The sequence below is a fragment of the Zonotrichia leucophrys genome, chromosome 8 (assembly GCF_028769735.1).
Source record: "Zonotrichia leucophrys gambelii isolate GWCS_2022_RI chromosome 8, RI_Zleu_2.0, whole genome shotgun sequence".
Taxonomy (NCBI): Eukaryota; Metazoa; Chordata; class Aves; order Passeriformes; family Passerellidae; genus Zonotrichia; species Zonotrichia leucophrys.
This window is the reverse complement of record NC_088178.1, coordinates 23,342,545-23,365,414: the sequence shown is the minus strand read 5'-3', so window position 1 is coordinate 23,365,414 and position 22,870 is coordinate 23,342,545. Positions and strand designations below refer to the sequence as shown.

Genomic DNA, 22,870 nt, shown 5'->3' with positions numbered 1-22,870 from the left:
TGGCTAGAAAAGGTAGCAGCCCTAAGGCTCCATAGGTGGACACTGGACAGCTCAAAGAATTCACCATGGGCACAATGACTGAACATTGAGCTGTGTTAAGGGTCCTTTGTGTTTCACTGGCAACATAAAATTCTTACAGCAGGAGATGTAATGACCTTTTATACAACAGATCCAAGTTGGATCATTTTTTTGTGGTTGTCACTAGCTTGTGCTGAGCCCAGATTGGCTCAGTCTAATGGTTATGAGGTTTCTGAATAGAGTCTGAAAATCAAAATGAAATCAGAATCCATTTTTCTGTCTAGTTGGTAGGAACAAGCTCTGAGACTTCAATCGACCTGAAGATGAGCTGCCCTTTAGTCTCCAGATGTCATGCCTTCAAAGGAGAGCTAAAACTCATTTATGGAAATGCTTGGAGTCCTCCCCTCCACCCCTCAAATGAATAGTCATAAAGCTGTAGGGTTCTTAAAGCCAGATCTTCAGTAATAGCACAAAATACTGCCTTTTATGCTGTGCTGCTGGTGCTGTAGAATAGTGAGGTAGATTTTTCTACCCAGAGAGCAACACCCCCTTAACATTTAAGTTAGTGAAGTGGAAATTTCTGTGACCTAATTTAAGAACCAGTCAAATGTCTTAGGTGAGAAAGTTTCACCAAAACATAAATGCCACTGTATTTCTGCTTTGATTAAGAGCCCAGGTGAAGGGGTGGGGGGAACAGTGATGATACAGGGGAATGCAGTGGAGACAAAGGAATCCAATATCCAGGTAATGGTGCAGCTCAACTCCTGAGCAAGGGGGATCTGGAAGGCTCACTTTCAACTCCTGCATATGACAGCCTTGCTTTGTGTTATCTGAGAGGGAAGAGAAAAAGCTGATATTAATGGTGAGCCCAGATGAATTTTGTGAGAGTCTGCCAGGCATCATTTATAGCCTGTGTGCCAGAATCGTGCTTCCCCTCCAGGCCATGATCAAAACCCAGAGGAGTCTATACAGCGCAAGTGGGGTCTGGCAGTGTGAGTGAAGCTTCTCCATCCTCTCAGAGGCTCCTTCCCTTGCTGCACTCCTGAGCTCTCCTGTGTTCTTGCTCCTGCAGTCCAGCACGTCGTTCAACAGGGACGCTGTGAAAGCCGGGACAGGCCGGCGCTTCCTTGGGGGCCTCCTCAATGACACATCCTACTGCTACACTCTGGAGGTCTCCTTCTACAGCTACATCCTGGCTGGAGCTGCTCCTGCTGTGCCCTACACCGAGGAAGCCTGTATCCTTCTGAAATCCATCCCCTTGCAGCACACGTGGACCGGGCACTTAAGGTAAATACCTGTGTCTCCATAAGAGTTTGCTGAGATAGGAACACACACAAGTGGAAATGTGAGTCTGCTCCTGATGCTTTAATTTCCCTCATATTGATTCTCCATACTGTGGAAATTCAAGAAGAGAAAGACATTAGATCAAATAAGCCATTTCCCTCTTGTAGGAGATTGTCTCACACACTTGTTATAGGAGCTAGTCCTGGAGAGTCTGTAATCCATTCCCCTCCACAGCCTTCCATTTCTTTCTTCATTTCTCTCCTTATTCCCTCATTAGCCCTGTGTTTGTGTTATTGTTTTAATAGCAAGTTGAGAGTGCATCTTTAGTACTGAGTAAAATATCTTCTCTGCCTTTGAACTGCAGCCAAAAGGATCCATTAGGTTCTGCAGCTGCCTCGAGGACAAATCTTCAATGCCAGTTGACAAAGAAATAGAAGTCAAATTGTGAGAACAAAACCATCAAAGTTGTTGGCCTTTTTGAGTGCTCAAATAGAAGCGGTGTCTCATTCCTCAAAAACACATATCCATCTGGCTATCTCAATGTATCAGCAATTTGTAGAATTGTTCTGACTGGTCTTATGATCTGCTTTTATGTTTTTCTTTTTCTTTTTGTCACCATGCTCAATCAAACAGCCAGTGCCCATACTTCAGCGCTGGGTGTGTTATTTCATTTTGTCATTCTATCATGGCAGCTTTTGAAATTTTCACAGGTTTAGAAACACTGCAGAGGGAGAGAGATTAGCTGTGATTGCCTATTTACCTCTCCACTGCATTTTGGAAGTTGGGGATAGCAAGGGAGAAATTTTCATATGAGATATAATTCTTCACCATCCATGTATATGGGCACTCAGAGCGGGAATAAGAGCAAGAAACAGGGAGCAGGGAAAGGAATTGTTTGCCATTTGGGCTTTTCTGGTTTGACTTCTCCACGAAAGTGAAATCTGGGGGAAGGAGGGAGATGAATATATTAAAAGTGATTTACCAGGCTTGAGCATTTGGAATAGAAGCTCTTTTTTGCCCAGTAAAGTTAACTGAAGGAAAAGCTCCTTGCAACATGCACAAACGTAGTATATCTTGCCACTGTGGAAGAAAATGTTGTTACTGTTAGGTGTAGGTATTTATTTCCTTAATATGGTATTTTGGTGTTTCAAGAACCTGTGCCTTAGTTTTACCTTTAATTTTCTTCCTCATTTTCTACTCATGCTGAAAACTACTTATTTCTCTTCCTTATTTATTAAGAACAGTTTTTACAGTGAGGAAAGAGCCCCTATACACACGAGATCATGATTCCCTTGGATATATTTTCCTTCATGACTGGTATATCAGACCAGCTTAGTCTACTTTTCTGTAAAGATTTCTGGTCTTTGGTTCACATGGCAGAAGTTTCACCTGTGGGGTCCAACACCTCCATTTGCCTGCTGCAGGCAGAGGTGCTCCATTCCCTGTTCCATTCCCTGTTCATCCCATCAGCAGCTGGGGCACAGAAAACAGGCTCCAGAGCAGAGAACCTTCCCCCTGGCACAGGGAAAGCTCAAGCAGCAGCTTGGTTTCTGCAGCTAGGGTTTCACCCAGCTGAGTGGAAAAGGAGGAGAAGCAGGTTTTGGTTGGCCTGGCAGACAGCAAGCAGAGAGAGGCTCTTTGCCCATGGAGTATGCTGCACTGGCATTTTGCCCTGGAAGGTTTTATTATTTCCTTTTCCATGTAGGAATTCTATCCAGAGTACTGCCTGTGAGGCCTTTTCCTCACGTGTGCAGTTTTCTGGTTAGTGGAAGCAATGGAGCTGCTTGGAACAGGCTCTAGACTGGTCTGATCCAACACAGGAGTAGCCACTGGATTTATGCACATCCTGTCCTGGCAGGGGAGGAAGTTTCACATCACTGAAGTGCCTGTGACCGAAAGTAAAACAATTGCAGAGCATTCCAATTTAGCCTGGAACAGGCTATTTGCAAGTCAGTGATTAATTAATGCTCGGATTTTTTAATGGACCTGAACCAAAGACACAGGCAGTCGGCTCATATTGGCCTCCAAGGACAGGGCTGCTTCTATTAACTATCTACTTACATGCAGACAGCAACTCAAGCAAATAAAGGAAGAAAATACAGCAAGCCCAAGAAATGAATTGATAGTGCAAGTATTCTGGAAATCTGTCTTTAAAGATGTATTTCTTAGAACTTTGTTCATCCCATGTGATGTTATTTGGTTGTGTGAGTCTTTTTTCCTTTCCCCTTTTCCCTTTTTCCCTTTCCCTTTTCCCCCTTCTCTTTCTCTTTTCCCATTTCCCTTTCCTTTTAATGGAAACAGGATCAGGGAGGCTAGGATTGTTCAAAGCTTCTGCTGTTGGATTAAGGAGTGCAGACTGAGATTCAGCCTCAAATTCAGGTCACCCAGGACCATCCATACAAAGTGGATCATACATCCAGAACTAGCCATACTGGCTCCTTTTAGAGAACAAAACCAATTAGGATTTCCAGATTCTGCAAAATATTAATTTAGCCTAATGTTGTTCCTGTTGACAGGTAGAAATACTGAACAAACACTGAATAGACTTGTGTTTGCTCTGGTGACAAGTAATGATACCTGTCAGCTTCTTTTCTTTACAGCATTTGTGGCAAATAAGATCACAGTACTACTCCCTTTCATGCCATTATATAAGTGGATTAGGTTTGTTGGTGGGTTTTTTTATCTCTTTGTGTTCTCCAGGTTTAACTCTGTGATCCATACAAACCTCTGTGTGACAGTAATAGATATATTTTAACATTGGGTGAGATTAACCATTTTTTTTCAGATTTGTGTGACTGACTGAAATATTCTTTGTAATTTTTGAGATAAATGGATACCTTACATGCATGAAAATGGAAGACAGACTTTCAGTCTAAGAGTTTGAATTCTTACCATTAGTGTGGATAGTAACTTTTTTCAGTAAGAAAAAAAGGATGGAAAGGTACCATTAGAAGTGGAAATCAGTTTCAAATTGCTCCAGTTAGTATGACTGAATGTTGTAAATGAATTGGTTCAGAATTTAGAGGATGACACCTGGAATGTTCTAAAAAAAAATTGGCTACTGAGGCTGCACTGTTTAAATGAAATCCAGAAGGAAAGGGTCTTCCTCCAGCCTGTGCAGGGTGTTTATGTTTGGGGCATATATGGTGGGATAACATCATGCAGAATGTTGAGTTTCTGTCCTTTTCTAACCCAGAGAATTAACGTGACTGCATCAATGTCTCAGGCCCTGATTGGCATGGGATCACTAATGGCTACTGCTGGAGCTCCTCTTGTATTTTCACCTAGCAAACAAAGCACTTGGACATTCCTGCAGAGCTGTGTGTGTGCCTGCTAGGTCTGTGTCTAACAGATACATACCTGGAGTGTGAGAAACATTAGGGATATGTTCTGTAAGCTCTGCAGAAAACCCCACGATAACACACACTGCAGATAACAGTGAATGGACTCTGTTTCAAAGGCATAATAAGAGGATTGTAGGCTTGTCTGTTACTCTCCTGGAAGTGGACAGAGAAACGTTTAAAACCCTTCTCACACATGCACACATTTGGTGGTAACTGATTAAAAAAGGCAGCACAACAACAGTTAGCTCAGCACCAGGTGAAGGAGCTTTAAAATGAGCTGATATGCTTCCATTAAATTCCATGTTTTACTAGGCATTTACAGGGCTTATGACATGAGGCTTGTAAACTGCTCTGCAGCACTCACCAGCAGCAGCTGAGCTGCTGAGCTGCCTCGATTCTCACCAGCCTCAGAGCTGGGCAGGGAACAAGGGATAAAGAGGGGGAGGCAGGAGGAATGCCCAGCACACCCAGAGCTGGTGCTCTCCAGCATCCCACTACAGCTGTGAAGAGCAGCCATGGCAGCCTGACCTGAGAGCAGCCAGCAAAGGACTCTCACATCAACAGCTCTAAAATCTATTTGGTTCATTTTTTAGAGTGTTTGAACTGCATGCTTGCTGCAAAGGAGGCAGTTCATAACAGAGAATAAAAGGATTTTACTCTTCCACAGCCCAGCCATGAGGCAGGAAGGCAGGAATGATGGAGACCTGGCAGGAACTGGTATGACCATAGCTCTAGGGGAGAATTTTCATTGAGATGGGTGGGCATCACAATTGTCAGCATGTCCATAGCTTTTTTGTGTATTTTTATCTCAATTGCAAGCTTCCTCCAGGTGGAGAAGGACCCCATCCAAAGGTGCACTGCTGAACTCTCTCTTGTTTGTGGGCATAAAGATGTATTTATGTGGTTACAGCCATAGAATGAAGGCTTGATTGACTAGAATCTCTTCAAACACCTAACAGGAGCTCACATCCTAGGCTTTTGACACAGAGACCACTGGGTTCATTCTTATTCTTAACTTCAAGCAAAATATCTGCCTGCTGCTTGACTGGGAACTTGAGAAGTTAAATCCCCAGAGGAAACAGTCATTTGTTACATCCAGATTCCTTTTAAAGAGTACTTGGATCTCAGTAAATGCCTGTCCTGGGGAAAAGGAATCTGTATGCAAACTACAATTCCAGTAAAAGCATCTATAACTTTTAGAGTTTCATGTACCTGCCAGTCCCCTAGGGCAAATGTACTTGGTTATTTTGGGCTTTTTTACATTTCTTTTTTTGGCAACTGCCTGTCCTGATCCTCCTATCTCTGTTAGTGATATCCTTAAGAGAAGATCCTTATGAGACAGATTATGGCCTTTGCAGGTTCATTCCCAGCCAGTAAAGGCAACATTACTAGCAGAAGCCAATGGGGTATGAAAAGCTGTGCTGATAAAGCTGAGGGAGCTCTGCAGAGGTTATCCAGCGTGGCTTAGGTTTGAACTTGAGTTAGAGGTTCTTGCCAAGATGATTTCAAAGTAAATCAGGCACATATTCAGGGAGAGGCATCCAGAGGTCTCCTTCTTCTGCTGAGGCCCTACAAACAGGCTCCTTTGTGTGTGTTGCAAAACATGGAATTAATCCTAATCCTGCAGATTTTTCTGTGTGACCTCCTTGCATGTCTTGTTTGTTTCTTAGTACCATGTTTAGGGCTGGTTTGGAGGAGAGGAAACAAAATCCTCTTTTCAGCTCCCCAGTCTGTGTGAAAGTGTCAAGGTTTACAGCCACAATTTCAAATGCTCTTAATATTACTGGAAGCATAGAGTTAAATTATAGAGTTGTAAAGTTACTTTATAGTGATAATGCTGTCAAGCATCAATATCTCTGCCCCAGGGCACCATGGAAACTCAGTTAATGATATAAGAAGCTGATATTTTTCAGGGTTGCAGCTGTTGGCTCATACCCAGAAGGAATCTGTGTGTTTGTTCATATCGGGTATATACAGTGGGACCTGCTCAAAGAAAATTAAGAAACAGTGAAAATCTGTTTAATGAAGTGCAGTGGAATGAAAGTACAAGGCAGTGGTGCACACCTCAAAGGGCTCAACGGAGTGGACAATGCTGCACAAAAACACTTCTGTAGGGGAGGCTGTTTGTGAGGGAGAGTTTATGTTTATGTAGATTTGTCTATCTGGTTGCCTGTAGCACTGGCTGCGTCAATCTGTCTGGGAGTGTCAGTAGAGAAATGGAAATTTAGGGAAGTGACTGCAGTCAACTTAGGAATATGCATAATTTTTGTAATGGAGTTCTTAGGATCTGTACCTCAAAGTGCTTTGATAGCCTCAGATGAAAGATGCTATAAAAGTGCAAAGTGTATTATAAAGGTGCTTTTTTATTTTAAAGAAGGATTTTTTTTTTTGCCCTTAAATGTAGAGTATCAGTTTTGGAAGGCATCTTCAAAATGATTCCATTTAACCATCTGATTCCAGTTACCTTTTCTTTCCTCTTGTGTATGCATATTTCTTTCCCAAGGTACAGGGGATAGAACAGATGGTGGCTGTGGGATGAGAATGTAAGCAGGAAGCATATTCAGACTTACAGAAATGCCCTCAAGTCAGTTTCAGACATGAATACAGGAGTTTGCCTTCTTTGAAGAGCAGGAAGATTTGAGTAGCTGTGAGCCTGGACCAGGGAATTTGGACAGGTTGATTTGAGAACCACCAAAATTTACAACTGAATTCAGCAACTGGGACCTTGTGGACAGCTGAGCATCTTAGAGACATGTGTGCAAATACCACCCCTGCATCCCAGCAGCTGTCCTCAACTCAGAGCTGCCTCAGGATGTGCTCCTCAGCCCAGGTAGGGCTGTATCCAGTGGCATGGGAAGACTGATCGTCATAAGCCCAGCTCTAAAAATGGTCTCAGCCAATGCAGCCTTTGGGGTCCCTGTGAGTCACTCAATGCTCCTGGTGCCAAGCTGTCATTGAGGCTTTGCTGACTGAAAGCCTCACTGGTGCTTTCCACTCAAGCTCTCAATGACTCTTGGCCTGCAAGCACAAAACTCTCTAATTCAAAAAGGTTTTGATGGTAGTATATTTTTAAAAACCCATAAAATTTGCCAGCTAATAATATGGATCAATAATAATATTATAATAATAACCATAGTAATAATCATAACTTTTTTTCTGTCAGTATTTCTTTTGTACACAGAAAAAAATAACTTAGACCAAGCACAAGTTGAGGTTTTGCTGAAAGGTTGGAAGGTGAGGTTGATCACATGAGTGATTGCAGGTTTGTGCATAATGTAAAGAAGGGAAAGCTCTTTCCAGACACTGCTGCTATCGTTCTTGGAGCTGGCTTTCCTGGGTTTGAATGCCTCTGTTATGAACTTTCTTTTCCTTAAACATGTATTTTTCCTTTTTCTTAGAAGCAACTTAGACAAAACTAAGCATATAGAACTGATATGAGGCTCTTGGGTGCTCAGAACACCATACAAATGCTATTAGATCCGTAGTTAAAATAATTCTTTGGTAAATGTTAAATTCCTATTAGTAACACTTGCTAAACTTAAGTGCAAAGGAAAGGGCAAGGCTAATCTGAAAGGCAATGGAGAGCAGGGCTTAAAATATATTAACAATTTGTTGGAAATGTCTGAGGGGAGTGGTTATTATTAGTGTCTGTGGGTTGGAGACTTAGGTTAGGAAAGGGCTTTAGACAGTGCTGTGCTTTGAAGCTTTCCCAAATGTCATTGGGATTGAAGAGGGGAAAAGCCATTCAGAACAAGCTGTTTTTCAAAAAGCAATAAACAGGCAAAATGCAGTGTCTCTGGGAGAGGCCTCTCCCTTTCTGCCAGCCTGTGGTGCTGTTTGTGTGTCTCCATGTTTCTGTTCTTTTTCCTCTTCTCTGTGTCTCTTCAAATCTGGCTGAATTTTCTCCCCTGTGCCTGTCCTGTCTGTGTTCTCACCATCTCGTTGGCATTCAGGTCATCAATCCTACCCCAGGCCTTTCTGTCAGCCCATGGGGCTTTTTCCAGGAGGTGTTTCACTAATCACACATGCCCAGTCTCTTGGTTTTGTTCACTTTTTACTCTCTTTCACCCAAACTACTGCTTCTTGCTTTCATATTTTGCTACTATCAGCTTGGTTACTGTTGATTAAAGGGAATTCTAGGGTGAGAGCAGAAGCTCTTTTATAACAACAACTTCTTTAGTCTCAAATACCAACCTTCTGAAAGAAGATCAGAGATGATTTTTAGGAAACTCTGTGAAGAAACAAGCATCTCTCTCTCTGTGTGTCTTTCTCAGCTGCTTGACCAATTGCAACTGAATTTGACAGTGATGAAGGTCTCAGAGATATAACATTCCTATGAGTTTCATGAAAAATAGCTGGCTGAATGAGCAGAGAGACCACAATTAATCTCTCCAGAAGGGACAGCTGCATGTCTATTGTTAGAAACCAGACGGGGACAGTAGGCATGAAAGTCACAGGAAGCAGATCCAACATCTCCTTTTCTTTCTGAGCATGCCCCTGGTGAGTCGAGACTTCACTTTCCTTTTCTCTCTACACTTTAACCCCTAACCCCTGTGAAAACCCTAAGAAAGGCTATCTTGTGGCATTCTGGAAAGCAGATTGCACCTTCCCCATGAAACCTCCTCAGAAAGAGGCCAGAACCCTGTCAGGATTCAGTTCACAGGTGATGGGAATACCCACCCAAGCCAAGCCCAGTACAGGCCCACCCTAAGCCAGCTCTATTTCTTGTCACCTAGAGGGGAAACTTTGTCCACAGTTCAGAAAAACAAAGCTTGAACATGTCTCAGGCAGAAACTAAAGATAACCTTCAGCTTTGATCAAGTGTTCAGAAACTTTTGTGTTTTGATAAGAGCAAGGGTGGGCCTGATTCTCATGCTCATGTCTCATCTCTTAAGAAGAGGACAGCCAAATCAGCTCAGATCAAAACTAGTCCTCTGCAGTGTCTTGTCTCTCACTGAGGTCAAAATAAGGTGCCTGAGAAGAATTTGAAAACAGAATAAGAATGCAACTATTTTCCCAGAATATTCTTTGGTTTCCAGCAATTAGTGGATTGGGGATCCCAGAGCCAGAGTTATTGGATTCATGAAATCATTTAGGGTGGGACAGATCTCTAAGATCCTCAAGTCCAACCAGTAACCCAGCACTGCCAAGCCCACCTCTAAACCATGTCTCCAGATGCCACATCCATGTGTCCTTTAAATCCCTCCAGGAATAGTGACTCCATCACTCCCCTGGGCAGCCTGTTCCAGTGTTTACAGCCCTTTCTGTGAAGAAATGTTCCCTAATGTCCAACCTAAACCTCCCCTGGCACAACTTGAGGACACTTTCTCTAGTTCTATCACTTGTTACTTGGGAGAAAAGACCAAAACCCACACATTGATTATATCTGAGATAACAGTCAGTGGATGTGTCTCCCATGAACCTGTACACATTTTTAGCATCCACAACTTTCTTTGTCATGGATTTCCATAGGTTACTAATGACTTGTTTGTTTCAAGCCTACCATCAGGAAGCTTTATTTTGTGATTCCTACCTGTCACCCTGGGAGCAGCATTGACCATCAGCCACCTGTATTTCACATTTGAAATTTCACAGCGTACTTAGTTATTTGCTGTGTACTTACCCTCTACATCATAAGCAGAAAAATATTACCAGATCCGGTAATTATGTCTAGAGTTGGTTTGTCATCTTACATTTTTTCTCTGGTTATACACAACTGTTTGAGTTGCCAAGTAATGGAGAATCAACTCCAGTGACTCCAGTGTGGTTTGTTGTGTGCTTTTTGTTTGCTTTCAGGATAAATGATCACATATGGAGCATAAGAACCAAATGAAGAATAAAACTTTCCATTTCAGAGTACAGACTGTAAACATCATGTGTTCAGTACCTGATGCACTTAACACTGATTGCTCTCCTGTCCTCTTGGTTTTTTTCCTGGTACTTAGGAAGGATTTAAAACTTTTTAGACTGAATTCTTGTTCAGCATTGACTGGAGTTTTTGGTCATCTGGTTAAAAGAATCTGGCAACACTGCCTATTGGAGGGATTACATTTTTTGAAAACTGCAATATCCCAAATACCTTGCTTTGTGTCATTATGACTGGTTGCAGCAAACCGACTTCTGGATAACAGCTCCCACAGTCGGGTTGCATTCATGATACTGTCAGGCTGGTCATTTCTTTTTCTGAAACTAAGCAATCCTTATTAAACCAGCAATTGTCATCTGATGGCATAAAATATCAAGTGATAGGTGACAATCCACTCATCTTTTCTCCATCATCCAGTCCCTCAAGAAATCCAGTATAAATGTTAGCTGCTCAAGACCTCTCATGTAGCAGGGAGGATCTGCAGAGCAGAGTGTCATGTGTAGCCAAAGCTTACACTGGACTGGCTTCTCTGGACATTTGGCTGGAGCAATATTGGGGGGACACGTGAAAAGTGACATCTCTTCCCACCACATCAATTCATGACAAATCTCAGTATTGCTTTCAATAAATCCCTAAATATGCTGTTCAAATGGAATGCAGCTGGTTTAGTCAAGATAGGGAATGGAAAAGGCTCAGAGGCTGCAATTGTCTTCCCAGTGTCCTTCAAGGAGAGAGGCAGCTGGACTGCCAACACTCTCCATGGAGTCAGGACTGCATGATGCTGCCAGCCCAAGGGGAGAGAATTTCCAGTTCTTCAGTCCCCTTGTTTTCAAGCCTTTTGATCACTGTGTTTCTGTGAATTTCTTCAGGGTCTGCTGAGTGGCTGGCTGTTGGCAGAACACAGCTTCAGGCTCTTTGTCTGTTCCTGTGCAGCACTGATACCTCCACTTGAGAAGATGCCCATGCCTGTGCCTGTTAGCACTCTCACAATCTCATATTCTTGCTGTAATACTGTGAAGTTTTGAGGCTGGGCTATTTCTGGGCCAACAGGGTTATCATCCTGGTGTTCCTTCTTCCTTACTTAATGATTCTTCTTTGAGCCACATCCCTCACGTTTCTGCCAAGCAGATTTCGCCGCATTGACTTTCTTTCCAAAGCCTGCCCAGAAGGACAGCTTTCCTTCAGCCAGGACACAGAAAGGGCCTGTGTCTCTAGAACCATCAATATTTTTCTTGAGATGATAAATGAGCTGCCAATAAACCGAGGCAGCTGCCAGATCCATCTGAGAAACAGACCTTCAGACCGATTTATCCGTGCTTGGTTTATTCATGTGTCTGGAAAGTTTTGGGATGCAAACAGAGGGCTAACCACTCTGAGGCAGCCACTTAGAATTAGATGGTATAGATTGATGCACTGGGAGTTTATGGGCTGGTTCAGATACATTAGCTATTACTTTGTGCTCACCTATCTCAAACAAGAAAATGGCTTCGTATTTGTCATAGGGAATGCCACAGAAAAAGAACAAAGCTTTCAAAACAACACCCAAATTGCCATACTTGCTGTATCATTCAGTTTGTTTTTCTTCATCTCCTCTGGCCTTTCTTGCCTTTAATTCAGGGTTTTGCATAATCTGTGAAATTTTGTTGTCAAGAGTTTTCTAAGGAGATGAGGCATGGCTGATTACATTGTGCCTGGAGGGATGGGAGCAGGTTTTGTGCTTCAGTGAGTGAGGTTTGTAGGGAGACCAGTCTGGTTTTGAACCAGATGACACAGCTGGGAAAAGCAGGCAGCCTCTGTGTTTAGGATGCTTAGCTGGGCAGCAGGCTTTTTTTGTTTTTGATACACATTCACCTCAAAACTTCTGACCTTATTTTTTTTGGTTTCTACCAACACAAGTTCTCAGCAGTTTGGGCAAGTTTGATGCGAACAGGCAGTTAAGCAAAGGAAAGGGACTCAAGAAATGCTTCTCCTGGGGGCAAGACTGGAGGAAGTGTAAATGTTACTGCACTCCAGAGGGAGTCTGGGCAAGTGACCACAAAAAGCTCCAGCAATGAGAGAATTTCAGCGGGCACACCGTCCATATCACTGGAGGAGCCCAGGTTAGGGACCTGTGTGATGCAGGAGCTCACAGAGGGGACTGGAGGAAGCCCTGGGGCAGGAGAACAGTGAGGAGGGCGCTCGGTGATGCTCTCGGGAGCAGCATCCCGGTGCCTTTGCGCATCCCGGGTGCCCTCTCGGGAGCAGCATCCCGGTGTCTTGGCACATCCCTCTGCCGCTCTCGGGAGCAGCATCCCGGTCCTTTGCGCATCCCCGGTGCCGCGGCGCAGGCGGGGCTGGTCCAGCCCGAGCCCTGCCGCGCATCTCCCGCTTGCTGGAGCTCAAGTGCCCTCTTCTGGCACCGACCGTGCCGTCCCCCCGTGTCAGCCGGCTGAGAGCAGGGCATGTGCTCCTGATGTCGGCTAAAATAAGGAACAAAGCAGGTTTTTTCTCGCTTTGCTTCCCCTGTGTGTCCGGACTGCCCCAGCGGTGGTAGCGGTTGCAGGATATGGAGCATCCCTGTTGTAGCAGCCCGGACTGCCCCAGCGGTGGTAGCGGTTGCAGGATATGGAGCATCCCTGTTGTAGCAGCTTGGCCAAGTCCAAGCTTTCCTGTGACACAGGGCTGTGAGAAGATTGTGTTTGCATCCAAACTGATTAAATAAGGATACTTTTATTCTCTTTTGTCTTTTTTTTTTCAGCGCCTTCTCTGTTGTAAATCTGTAACTCTCTTGGTTTGCACCGGCTGAGATTGGGGTGGCCTTTTCCTGCTCATGTTCTCTCTGTTGTACAAATCCTCTCTTGGCTATCTCTGACCTGTTGATGTCAATATTTTTCACTGTGAATCCCAATGGGATCTAGATTTGACCTCTATTGATTACCAAGAGAGAGCTGGTCATGAAATGAGGGGAGAGGAGAATGTGCAGCAGCTGTCAGAGGAGTCCCCATCCTGTTGGAAAAGGAAAGTTTGGATACACTTGTTAATGTCAGTTCAAGGTTAGCAGTACACAGCACAGCAACTGCATCTGTCTGCAGAGGCACTGAGAATCAGCCTTAAGAAAAAGGAGTTTCCTGCACTGCTTTATCACATCAGTTACCATCAGAGGCCTTTGCATGTGCTTTGGATTTTTCTCTATGTTTAAGGAACATTTCAAGCCATAATTGATTATAGCTGAATTTGTGTTACAAAGTAGGGAACAGCAGGTCAGGACATTTATGCTATGAGACAAGGCTGAGCCTGATTCCCATTTAGATGCTTTACAGCAGAAGGGTGGTGGTTTTTCCCCCTGGTTACAAGCAGTGTCTCAGCTATCGAGTGCAACGCTGTATTAATAATTCTGTACTTACCGTAAGCCCTCTGAATGCAAATACCTCACACGCGAGCTGGATTGGCATAAAACACTTTGGGAAGCACACACACAATTTATACTGCCCTCCACTGCCTTCATGTGGAGTAAAAGGAGCTGGAGTCAAGATTGCCAGGTTTTGCAAAGTGCCGAGCTGAAAGTGAAAACCCAGCTTCTCCCTTCAAGGTGAAAAGGACAGAGGAGATCCTGGTGGTTTTGGTCTGCCTGAGGATCTTCCTGCAGTGATCCCTGCTCTGTTCTATGCACTTCTAAACTGTCACATGCTGACATTGTTTTTTCCTGATCATTTCACCAGTAGTTTAGTAAGGTCTCAGAACTGAGGCTCTGTAAATGTGACTGCTGATAATGTGATTTTATTTAAACTTTGTGCCTGTGTTTCACCTCGATTTACTTCTCCGTGCTGGGTGCTCAGATGGAATTTAGGCAGAGATGGTCTGTGGCTGCAGATAAGTGCAGCACCCTTGCAGTGCTGTCAACCAAACCCAGGAGTGCAGGGACAGGTAACACCATGTGCCAAGGAATGCGATGAAACAAACTAAGACTTTCCAGCCAATACAAGCTGAGACATTAAAGCAGTTAATAAGAACAGACATAACTGAAGAACATAGACAATACTCAAAATTTACCTGATGACTTCCAAAGTGATTACCTAAAATATGACATAAGGATAAGGTGAATACAGTCATCTTCTAACATTTCACTTTAAGGCTGCTGCTCTGCATAGGAAAATTTACATGCGTGAGTGTATGCATACATTAGATATGCACATATAGCAGAACTTTTTTCTTAAGTACATTCTCAAGATTCATGAAGGAAATGAATGATGACAGCAAGAGAAACTTGCAGGCCTCTCTTTGTGTGGGGAAGCTCCAAGCCAGTGAACAAAGATGCTCCTCTATCAGGCCCCTGCAGACAGAGCTGGAAGTGGAGCAGCCCACAGAAATGGTGCTGAAAGCTGGTACAATAACCAGGCAAAGCAAAGCAGAGCCTAACAGGATGACAGCACAAGGCACCAAAAATAGGTGGCTTTTGTATGACTATAATAGCACCACCTGCTTTCAGAACGTTAGTAATCCTGTAAATGTGTCCATTCCAGTGAATATCCTTCAGGGAGTTGACACAGAAATCCATAGAAACAAGGCACTGAGCAGAGAAAAGGGAGAGGAGCAGGGATGCGTGAGGAGGAGCTGCTGGCAGGGGAAAGGAGCAGCCTGGGATTGCTGTGGGTGTGCAAGGGGTAGCAGAGAAGTTTGCATGCTCTTGAAGGGAAGAATTTGTTTCCTCCTCATCAAACCCCAGCCCCTGCTGCTTTCTTTGATTTTTCTCTAGTGGGGCCAATCTAGGCACTCAGCGATGATAAATAACCCAGTATCACAAGGTGACATGCACAGTGACACCATAATATGCAGAGAAAGAGAAGAACCCAGAGGGACATTGTTTCTGTCATTTATTTCCCCCGTGTGCTCTGCAGCTCAGGCAGTTTGGGAGCCCATCCCACGGCTCCATCCACAGCCCGGCGAGGGGAGCCAGGCAAACCTCGCTGGCACAGGCAGGCCCTGGAAATGCTGTGTTTTTCCTGCGAGCTTTGTTTGCACTGACCTTGCTAGGATGCTTCAGCCCTGTTTTGATTGAGGGCCTTTTGGGACCTTGTGCGTGACCCGAGGTGAAGGGGTCGCCCTGCATGTCACCATGTCACCATACCTGCTGTGGCTGGGGGTGGTCACACCACCTCCCTCCCTCCTCTTGCCCTCCCTGCCTTTCCCAGTCAGCAGCTTTCAGTTCTGCCATCCTGACAGGGTTTGTTTTTTGTTTTTTGTTGTTAACGTTGCCTTTCTGTGCTGTTTCCTGAGTTTTGTCACAGCAAACCGAGAGCAGAAGTGGTGTTGTGCTGACAGGAGCAGAGCATCAGCAGGGCTGAGCCCTGGACTCCCCGAGCAGGGTGCTGTGCTTGGGCTCACAAAACAGCAACTTGTCCTTCTCTGTTGCACCAAAATAAGGAAAGAAAAAAAGGAACATTTTACCAGACGGTTTTCTGGCCATTTGCTGGTGACTGGTGATGTTGAGATGTGGGGATGTGAATCTGTTTGTGGCTCTGTAAAGAGCTTTGCAGCCTCAGTGCCTGTCCTTTCCTCCCCCAGTTTTTTCTTGGATGAAAATGCAGGACAGGAGAAATGGCGTTGTCTAGACAATGACACAGTGCTAGGACACAGTCTAGTGAGATAAAAGGAAAATGGAACAGGCATACAGAGCAAAGTGATTTGCCTAAATCTGCACAACCAGATCTCCTGACTCCTTCACTCTCCCTCCTGTGGCTTCTCCTTAGGAGATGAAGTTGATTGATTGAAATTGCCCTTTTTACTGATTACCATTTTAATAATCTAACCAGTTATGTCAGAAATCCAGCATGAGGGGTGTTTTTTTTGATGCAATCTGTTTGTTACTTGCATTTCTCACAGGTGGGCACCAAAATCAGACTAGTTGGGTACTCTTTTTATTTACATTTAGGTTTGTGTCCTTGTCATTCAGGTATAGTGTGGTGTTATTGCTGCAGCTGCATTCTCACATGACAGGGGAATATTCTTGTTACAAGGAAATGAAAATTAAAAACAAAAATGTCCCAGTCTCCACCTATCGCAGGGAGGAAAAACCCTACACACAACATCAACAAAAAGCCCAACAAACCAATCTTCAAAAATAAATCTTGATCTCATAGGTCTTGGGTAAAATCTCTTTGCATATGCGTGCATGCTTCATCTCCTTGGCAATTGTCATGCTGTGTACAATTCCTGTTTTTTGAGTGTAGGATGGGAACTATTGCTGTCTTCTGCTTTGACATTTCTGTCTCCTCACCGCCCTCTTTGCCTTTTGTTAGTTGCTTCTCCTGCCACATCTGACTGGTTTTCAGTGCTGATAGGGAGCCTTTGCCTTGGAGTTTTACATGACTTAGGCTTAACTGACCACCTCATTCCTTCGAGGTTTTAAATAGGTGAATAACAACCCAGCTTCATGCCCCAGGGTACTGATTCTTGATGGGTTTTCCCACATGCTGTCAACCTGAAAATAAATAATACCTGCAAGAAAAAGGGGCTAAAATCATGCTAAATCTGCTCTTTTTGCTGAGAGCCAAACGGACTAGTGGCTGGAATGCAAGAAGAAAGGATATTCCTATTCCCTGCTCATTTGGCTGACAGCGTAATCACTCAGAGTAATAAATCTTCATTGGAAACTTAGATGAAAATGGAAAAGGAATGAGAGTGCTTTCAGAGAAGAAGCTGGGAGGGGGCTTTTGTCTCTGCTGAAGCACAGCCTTGGAGGGAGAGAAAAAGGGCTGCAGGAGAGAAAAGGGCTGCAGAAGCTCCTGCTGCGGGGTGCAGAATGGCCCTCAGTGCCCAGGGCTGTGCCCTCGGCTTGTCCCCCTCAGTGCCAGGCATCCCCCCAGTCCTGACCTGTGCCCTCTGCTCCCCATAGCCCCAGGTTTGGGCAGCAAATGCACCTGAGCAGCATGAAGGGGCACAAATATGGGGCAGGGGTAAATGGTAGAGAGCTAGAGCAGCTGGCTGCCTGCTGTGCTTGCTCTGTAACCCTTCAGGAGCCAGCACTTTCCCTCAGCCTCATGAGCAAACAAGGACAAAAAAAAAAGCAACCACAAAGCTGAAACATTTTATTTCCCCTGCTGGGGCTGCCAATTAACCCTGTCAGGAGCTGGAAACCCACAGTGGGCGCATCAGCAGACAAGTAGCTGCAGAGGGGGAGTGCTGCAGGAAGGCAATGCAGGGATCCAGTCACCTCCCCAGAGCCCTGGCAGAGCTGAGCTGTGGTGCAGGGACACTGGGAGCCAGTTTGCAGGCAGGCACCTTCTGGCTTCAGAAACCGCTGCAGGGCAAACAGAGATGCCGAGCACCAGCTCCTGCTGGGATTCTGTCTCCTCACTCTCTGGCTGCTGTTTGTCTGTCTCTGCAAATGCCACTGCTCTTGCTCATCCTCATCCTCCAGCTGTGTAATCTGTGCAGTATGTTTGGGAAGGTTGAAGGGGTTGGAAGGAAGAAGGAGGCAGCAAACACTTTCCCCTCTCCCAGAGCTCCCTGTCTGTGACTCCTGATCTGCTTTGGTGCTGGGATCTTTGTGTTTGGGCCAGCTGATTGCCTCTTCCTTTGCTCCAGGGAGTGGAAATCTTGAGCTGGACTTACAGTAGTGCTAACTGTGTGAGCTGGATGAAGCACAGGCCACACAGGATGTATTTTGTTTGCTCCCTTTGTCAGCTGCACCGGGGATGTGTAAAGAGCTGGGTCAGGATGAGAGACAGTGAGCAGAGCAGGGCATCCTTCATGGTGAGGATGATGAAGTGGTGACTGTACATGTGGGATGTTTGGCACCTTGGTGCAAGTTTGTTGAAGTTACTTGGCTAATTTCCTCCTGCATCATCTGTTATGTTTCTACTGAAATCATCAAAGTGACACCAAAGATAAGATCTGTCCCACAGTCACCTCTGTAGCTTTTGGATCAATGCTGGCAACAAAGCAGAGATGAAGGCTTGGTGCTTAATTAGCCTTGCTTTTATTCCTTTCTGCAGAAAGCAATCCTTCTCGCCACTTGTTACCTTCTTTGGGAATAAAAGTCAGGTGTTACCCCATCTGCCATGGGATTGGCACGATGCTCCTGCATGTGGTTACAGGTGACACCAGCCCTGTGAGCCCTCTGCTCTCCCTGGCCTCACGCCTCATCCCACCCTTCCCAGCTCCCTGATCCTCTCCCTGCTAATTGCCTTCCTAGTGCCTTTGGGCAGTGGTGGCAGTGAGGGGTGACACACAGCCCTCTCCCAGCCTTGGCAGAGAAAGGTGGATGGCTGTGAGGAGCAGCACACATGGAAAAAGAGGGGCTGCTTTGGAGCTGAGTGATGCACAGTTAATGTTCTGACTCTCAGGCCATGAAATCCATCTTCCAGGTGAATTTGTGGTCTCTTGAATTCATTTTGGGCACCACACACACCTCAAATGGAACGAGCTGCAGCTCTTGACGTCAGTAAATGCTTTCTGCCCTGCAAAAGAGCACAGCTTGGATTTCATCTTGTTTTTACACCTTCACTTCTCCTTGTAAGGCTCATTGTCACCAACGGGTCTGGTGTCATCCAACTGTGGCAGTGAGACCAACACTCTGTGCTGCAGAAATTCCCAGAGCACAACACTCAGCAGCTGCCAAAGCTTTCTGCTGGCACCTGCTCAAGGCAAGAGAGAGAAAAATATCACTTTGTGTACCTCCTTTCATTGCTGCCCACCAGGAGCCAGCAGGGACAGCACTTTGCTCCTCTGCTTGAGAGACACACAGGTGAGATGAGTGAGGCAGACACCTTGAGCTTTTGCAGCCTTTTTCCCAGCCAGATTGTGGCTGCCCCTATCCCTGGAAGGCTGGCATAGAATGCCATTTTGCTGTGCTTTTCTTCTGCTGTTTCTCACCTGCCAAAGTCCTTCATTTAAATGTCACAAGTCTAATTATTTTGGGTATGAGAGCTGGCGATGGCTGCATTTGGGCAAACAACAAAAGGATTCTTTCAGCAAGGCAGGAAGGAAGATTAGATGTTTCTGGTGGTTTTGGGGACAAATCTCCTCTCACCAACTTTATTTATGCACCTTCATTCCCTCTGAATTCATGGGTGTTTGCTGTCTCCTTGTCTTTCCATCTAAACTGAGATAACAAATATACTAAATCCCTTCTTTATGGAAGGAAGTTGAGAATATCAGCTCTTGTGCCTCTCCTTTTCCAGCCAGCTCAGCTCTGAGCAGCGGAGCAGACAGTTTGAATGACAAGAGGAGGCATCCTTAATCCAGATACTACACAAAGGGCATGTGGGGGGAAGAGTGGATGCAGTGCTGGTCACAGCCCTGCAATGAGCAGTGCAGGCTGCCTGCAAGGCACAGGGACAGTGCAGGGAGCACATTCTGCTGGTCCTTGCCTATCTGGAGCTAAACAGAGCCTTTTTCTGAAACTGCCAGCAAGGGGTGGGTGTGTCTGTACCTGCCTGGTGCTGCTGTGGTGGGTGCTGTGCTGCCCTGGGGACCTGACATGTGTGTGTCAAGTTCCCTGCCAAACAAGGTCATCCTTTCCCTGGTTATCCAACCAGCAGCAGGAGCAGGATTGTGCCCAGCCTGCAAAGCTGCCTGTGAGGGCTGTCCCTTCCTCCTGCAGCAGCAAATTGTCAGGGTGACCTGAGAAAGGCGTGGAGATCCATGTGTGTGAGGTGTGCAGCTTCTTGTCCATCTTCCCTCAAACCTGCTGAGTCTCTTCTTCTCCTTCCCTGCTGCTCATCCCACCTTCTCCCCAGGTCCACAGGCTAAACAATGCTTCTGTGCTCTGGCTCTGCCACATCCTCTCTTTTGAATGCTCCCAAGTTCTTAATGTCCTTGATTTTTGGCAGCAAGGAGCTCCCCAGATCACCAGTGCATGTGGGGAAGCAATCCCTGAGCAAGACCTTCATGAAAGGTCTACTCCTGCCTGCTCTGGGCTCTCTGTGGCACTATATACTCTACCAAAGCTTCAGCTTAACTGAACAGCAATGAAACTGAATTAAACTGGGAGGTGTATAACTTCATCACCACAAAATGGCTTTACAATGCCTAGATATAGGATGAAGGAATATTTTGTTATACTTATTTTAATTGTGTTAGGGAAAAGATCTTTCCCTCCTAGGAAAGTGGTGGAGACAGTATAGAAATGGGAAATAAATGTTCTTTTCCAGGGCAGAGAATGTAGCCACACCAGACAGCTGGTATGCAGCAGAAAATTCAGGCAATGAAACTACCCAAACTTGTTTCCATGTCCCACTAGGACGAAATGCACAAAAACGTAATAAAAGGAATCATGATTTAGTAGTTAAGAGTGAATCAGATAAAAACCCTCTTTCTTCCTAGTGCTATTTGCTGCACAAGGCAGAATACATCGAGGTTAATTATATTTCCAAGTCGGTGCTCTTTAGGGATGGGCCAGTTTATTAGGAGAGGCTGGAATTGTTAAAGACAGATTTTCTATGCATCAAAACAGTTCATATGAGGCTCAAGGCTTGGCTGGTCTGACCTCAGGCAACACTATGCACTTTGATAAAGCTTTTAGTGGCAATAAAGTTTTACTGAATAGTGCTAAAGATGAATCAAACTGGGAGACATAAGGCAGAGGAAATTCTGCAGTGTTCACCCAGGTTTTGCAGACAGGACATCAAGAACTTTCTGATCCAGAGGATGCATCAGGCTAGCTTTAATAGCCACAGATCTGTTTGTCATTCACAATTTAGTATCTAAATGTTAGTTACAGTGTTGACTCAAAGGTTAGGAATCTCTACAAACATAAAAATGTAAGATGATACAATAACTTAAAAGGAAATAAACAACAACAATATTTTTTCACTAGATAATTCCGTAAGCGAGGGCAAGGAATAAACATATAAGCAATAAAAGGAACAATATTTTTTAACCAGTATTTTCTTGACCTCATATGGAAGGCTTGTTTGGTAAAATGAACACCCAAGGTTTGGAATGCCACTGGATGGCCAGTGCCTCTCACCTTGGGCTACATCTCTGTGGGGGAATTTTCCAGGTTCTGCATGCCCTTCAGTAGAGGAATGTGCATCACCCCCTTGTGACAAATTGTGCGACACTGCTTCAAGAAATGTTGAGTAATTTGCAAAATGAGAAACATCTTTTATGAATTTACATTTGGAAATGACTGGGAACTATTCTAATCAGGATGGTGTGGAGAGGTGGGAACTCTGATAGACTTGTTTATGTTGCCCTAGGAATGGTAATGTTAGGGTACATTGGTTAACTAATAGCAAAATACAGTGCCTGACATTCATTATTTTCCCTTTTTTTTCTGATGTGGTCTTGCTTGCTGCTTTGTGATTGAATTGTTTTAGGGAAAAAAGGTATCCATCCTCTCTGGATGTCTCCCTGGCTGTGAGACACATTTCTGTGCAAATCATCTTAGCTGCATTCTAGATTTTGGAGAGTAAAAAGCTCTGACAGTGGAAGAGGGACACTGGTACCATTCTGCAGGTCCTGTGACCCAGAGGTATTTAGTTTGGGGTAAGAAACATAATGGCTTGTTGGCTGTTGGGCTCAAGGAGATGGCATTCATAAAATGATTCAAAATGGAGTTCAGCTGCACAATTGCAGCACCTTGACAATGTTACTAGCATTTAACTTAGAGTAGCTAATAAAATGCTGTTACACATAGTTGGTGACTGATAGACTACCCCAAAAAGGGGCTGATAAGGAGTTCTCACCATGTACATAGTGTTCTGTTGTTCCTGGGCTGATGCAATGTGCATTGAAGTGAGGAACAAAATTACTATGAGCTGAACATTGAAAGATCAAACCTTTGTGAAGATTAGATCCTAAGTCTACACTGACTAAACCTTGCTTTTTATTGTCTCTGAAAGTTGTATAATCTCAGGGAAGAAGATAGGAATGGCTCTGAATTCCTATTTTTGTCCATTTTATGATTGCTTGCTCTGAACTGAGGGAAAAAATGAAACATGTTTCCTTGACTACCGCACTTGTGATGTCATCTGTGTTGTATTTTTTATTCCCTCTCTTTTAGGTTCCTTTCTGAACTCTCCCCCTTTATAGACTACAGTAGTCCTATAGGTTTTCCTGCTGCTCATTTCACTATTACAGCATGGATCACTTCTCTGTATCTGGGTCAGCCATGGCTGTGTAGTGTATTTGCCAAAGCATTGTGCAGTGTGCTCTTAATGTCTGAACTACAGTACTCCAAAAGGTTACTTTCTACTGCTTTTATGAAGATGGAGGACAGTCTGGGAGGTTTTGTTTTTAAAATAAGTTGATTCTGCCTCTTTTTCAGTGTTAGGCTTGATCTCTGTATCCTGCCCTGTGCTGCAGTGTGAGCACATGGCTATGCTGGCGTGGGCAGAGGTAGAACTGGTGTGATAGCTGTCCCTCAAAACTG

At 44.6% G+C, this 22,870-nt stretch overlaps 1 protein-coding gene across 3 annotated transcripts in view; it reads left to right on the top strand.

Annotated features, from left to right (window-relative positions):
• LOC135451325 (cytosolic carboxypeptidase 6-like) overlaps window positions 1–22,870 on the top strand; it is an 876,962-nt gene that overhangs the window by 796,087 nt on the left and 58,005 nt on the right. For all 3 annotated transcript variants that reach the window (XM_064720414.1, XM_064720413.1, XM_064720412.1), the window contains one exon: window positions 1,091–1,253. In XM_064720414.1, the coding sequence (XP_064576484.1) occupies window positions 1,091–1,253 (163 nt within the window). The remainder of the gene's footprint in view (window positions 1–1,090; window positions 1,254–22,870) is intronic.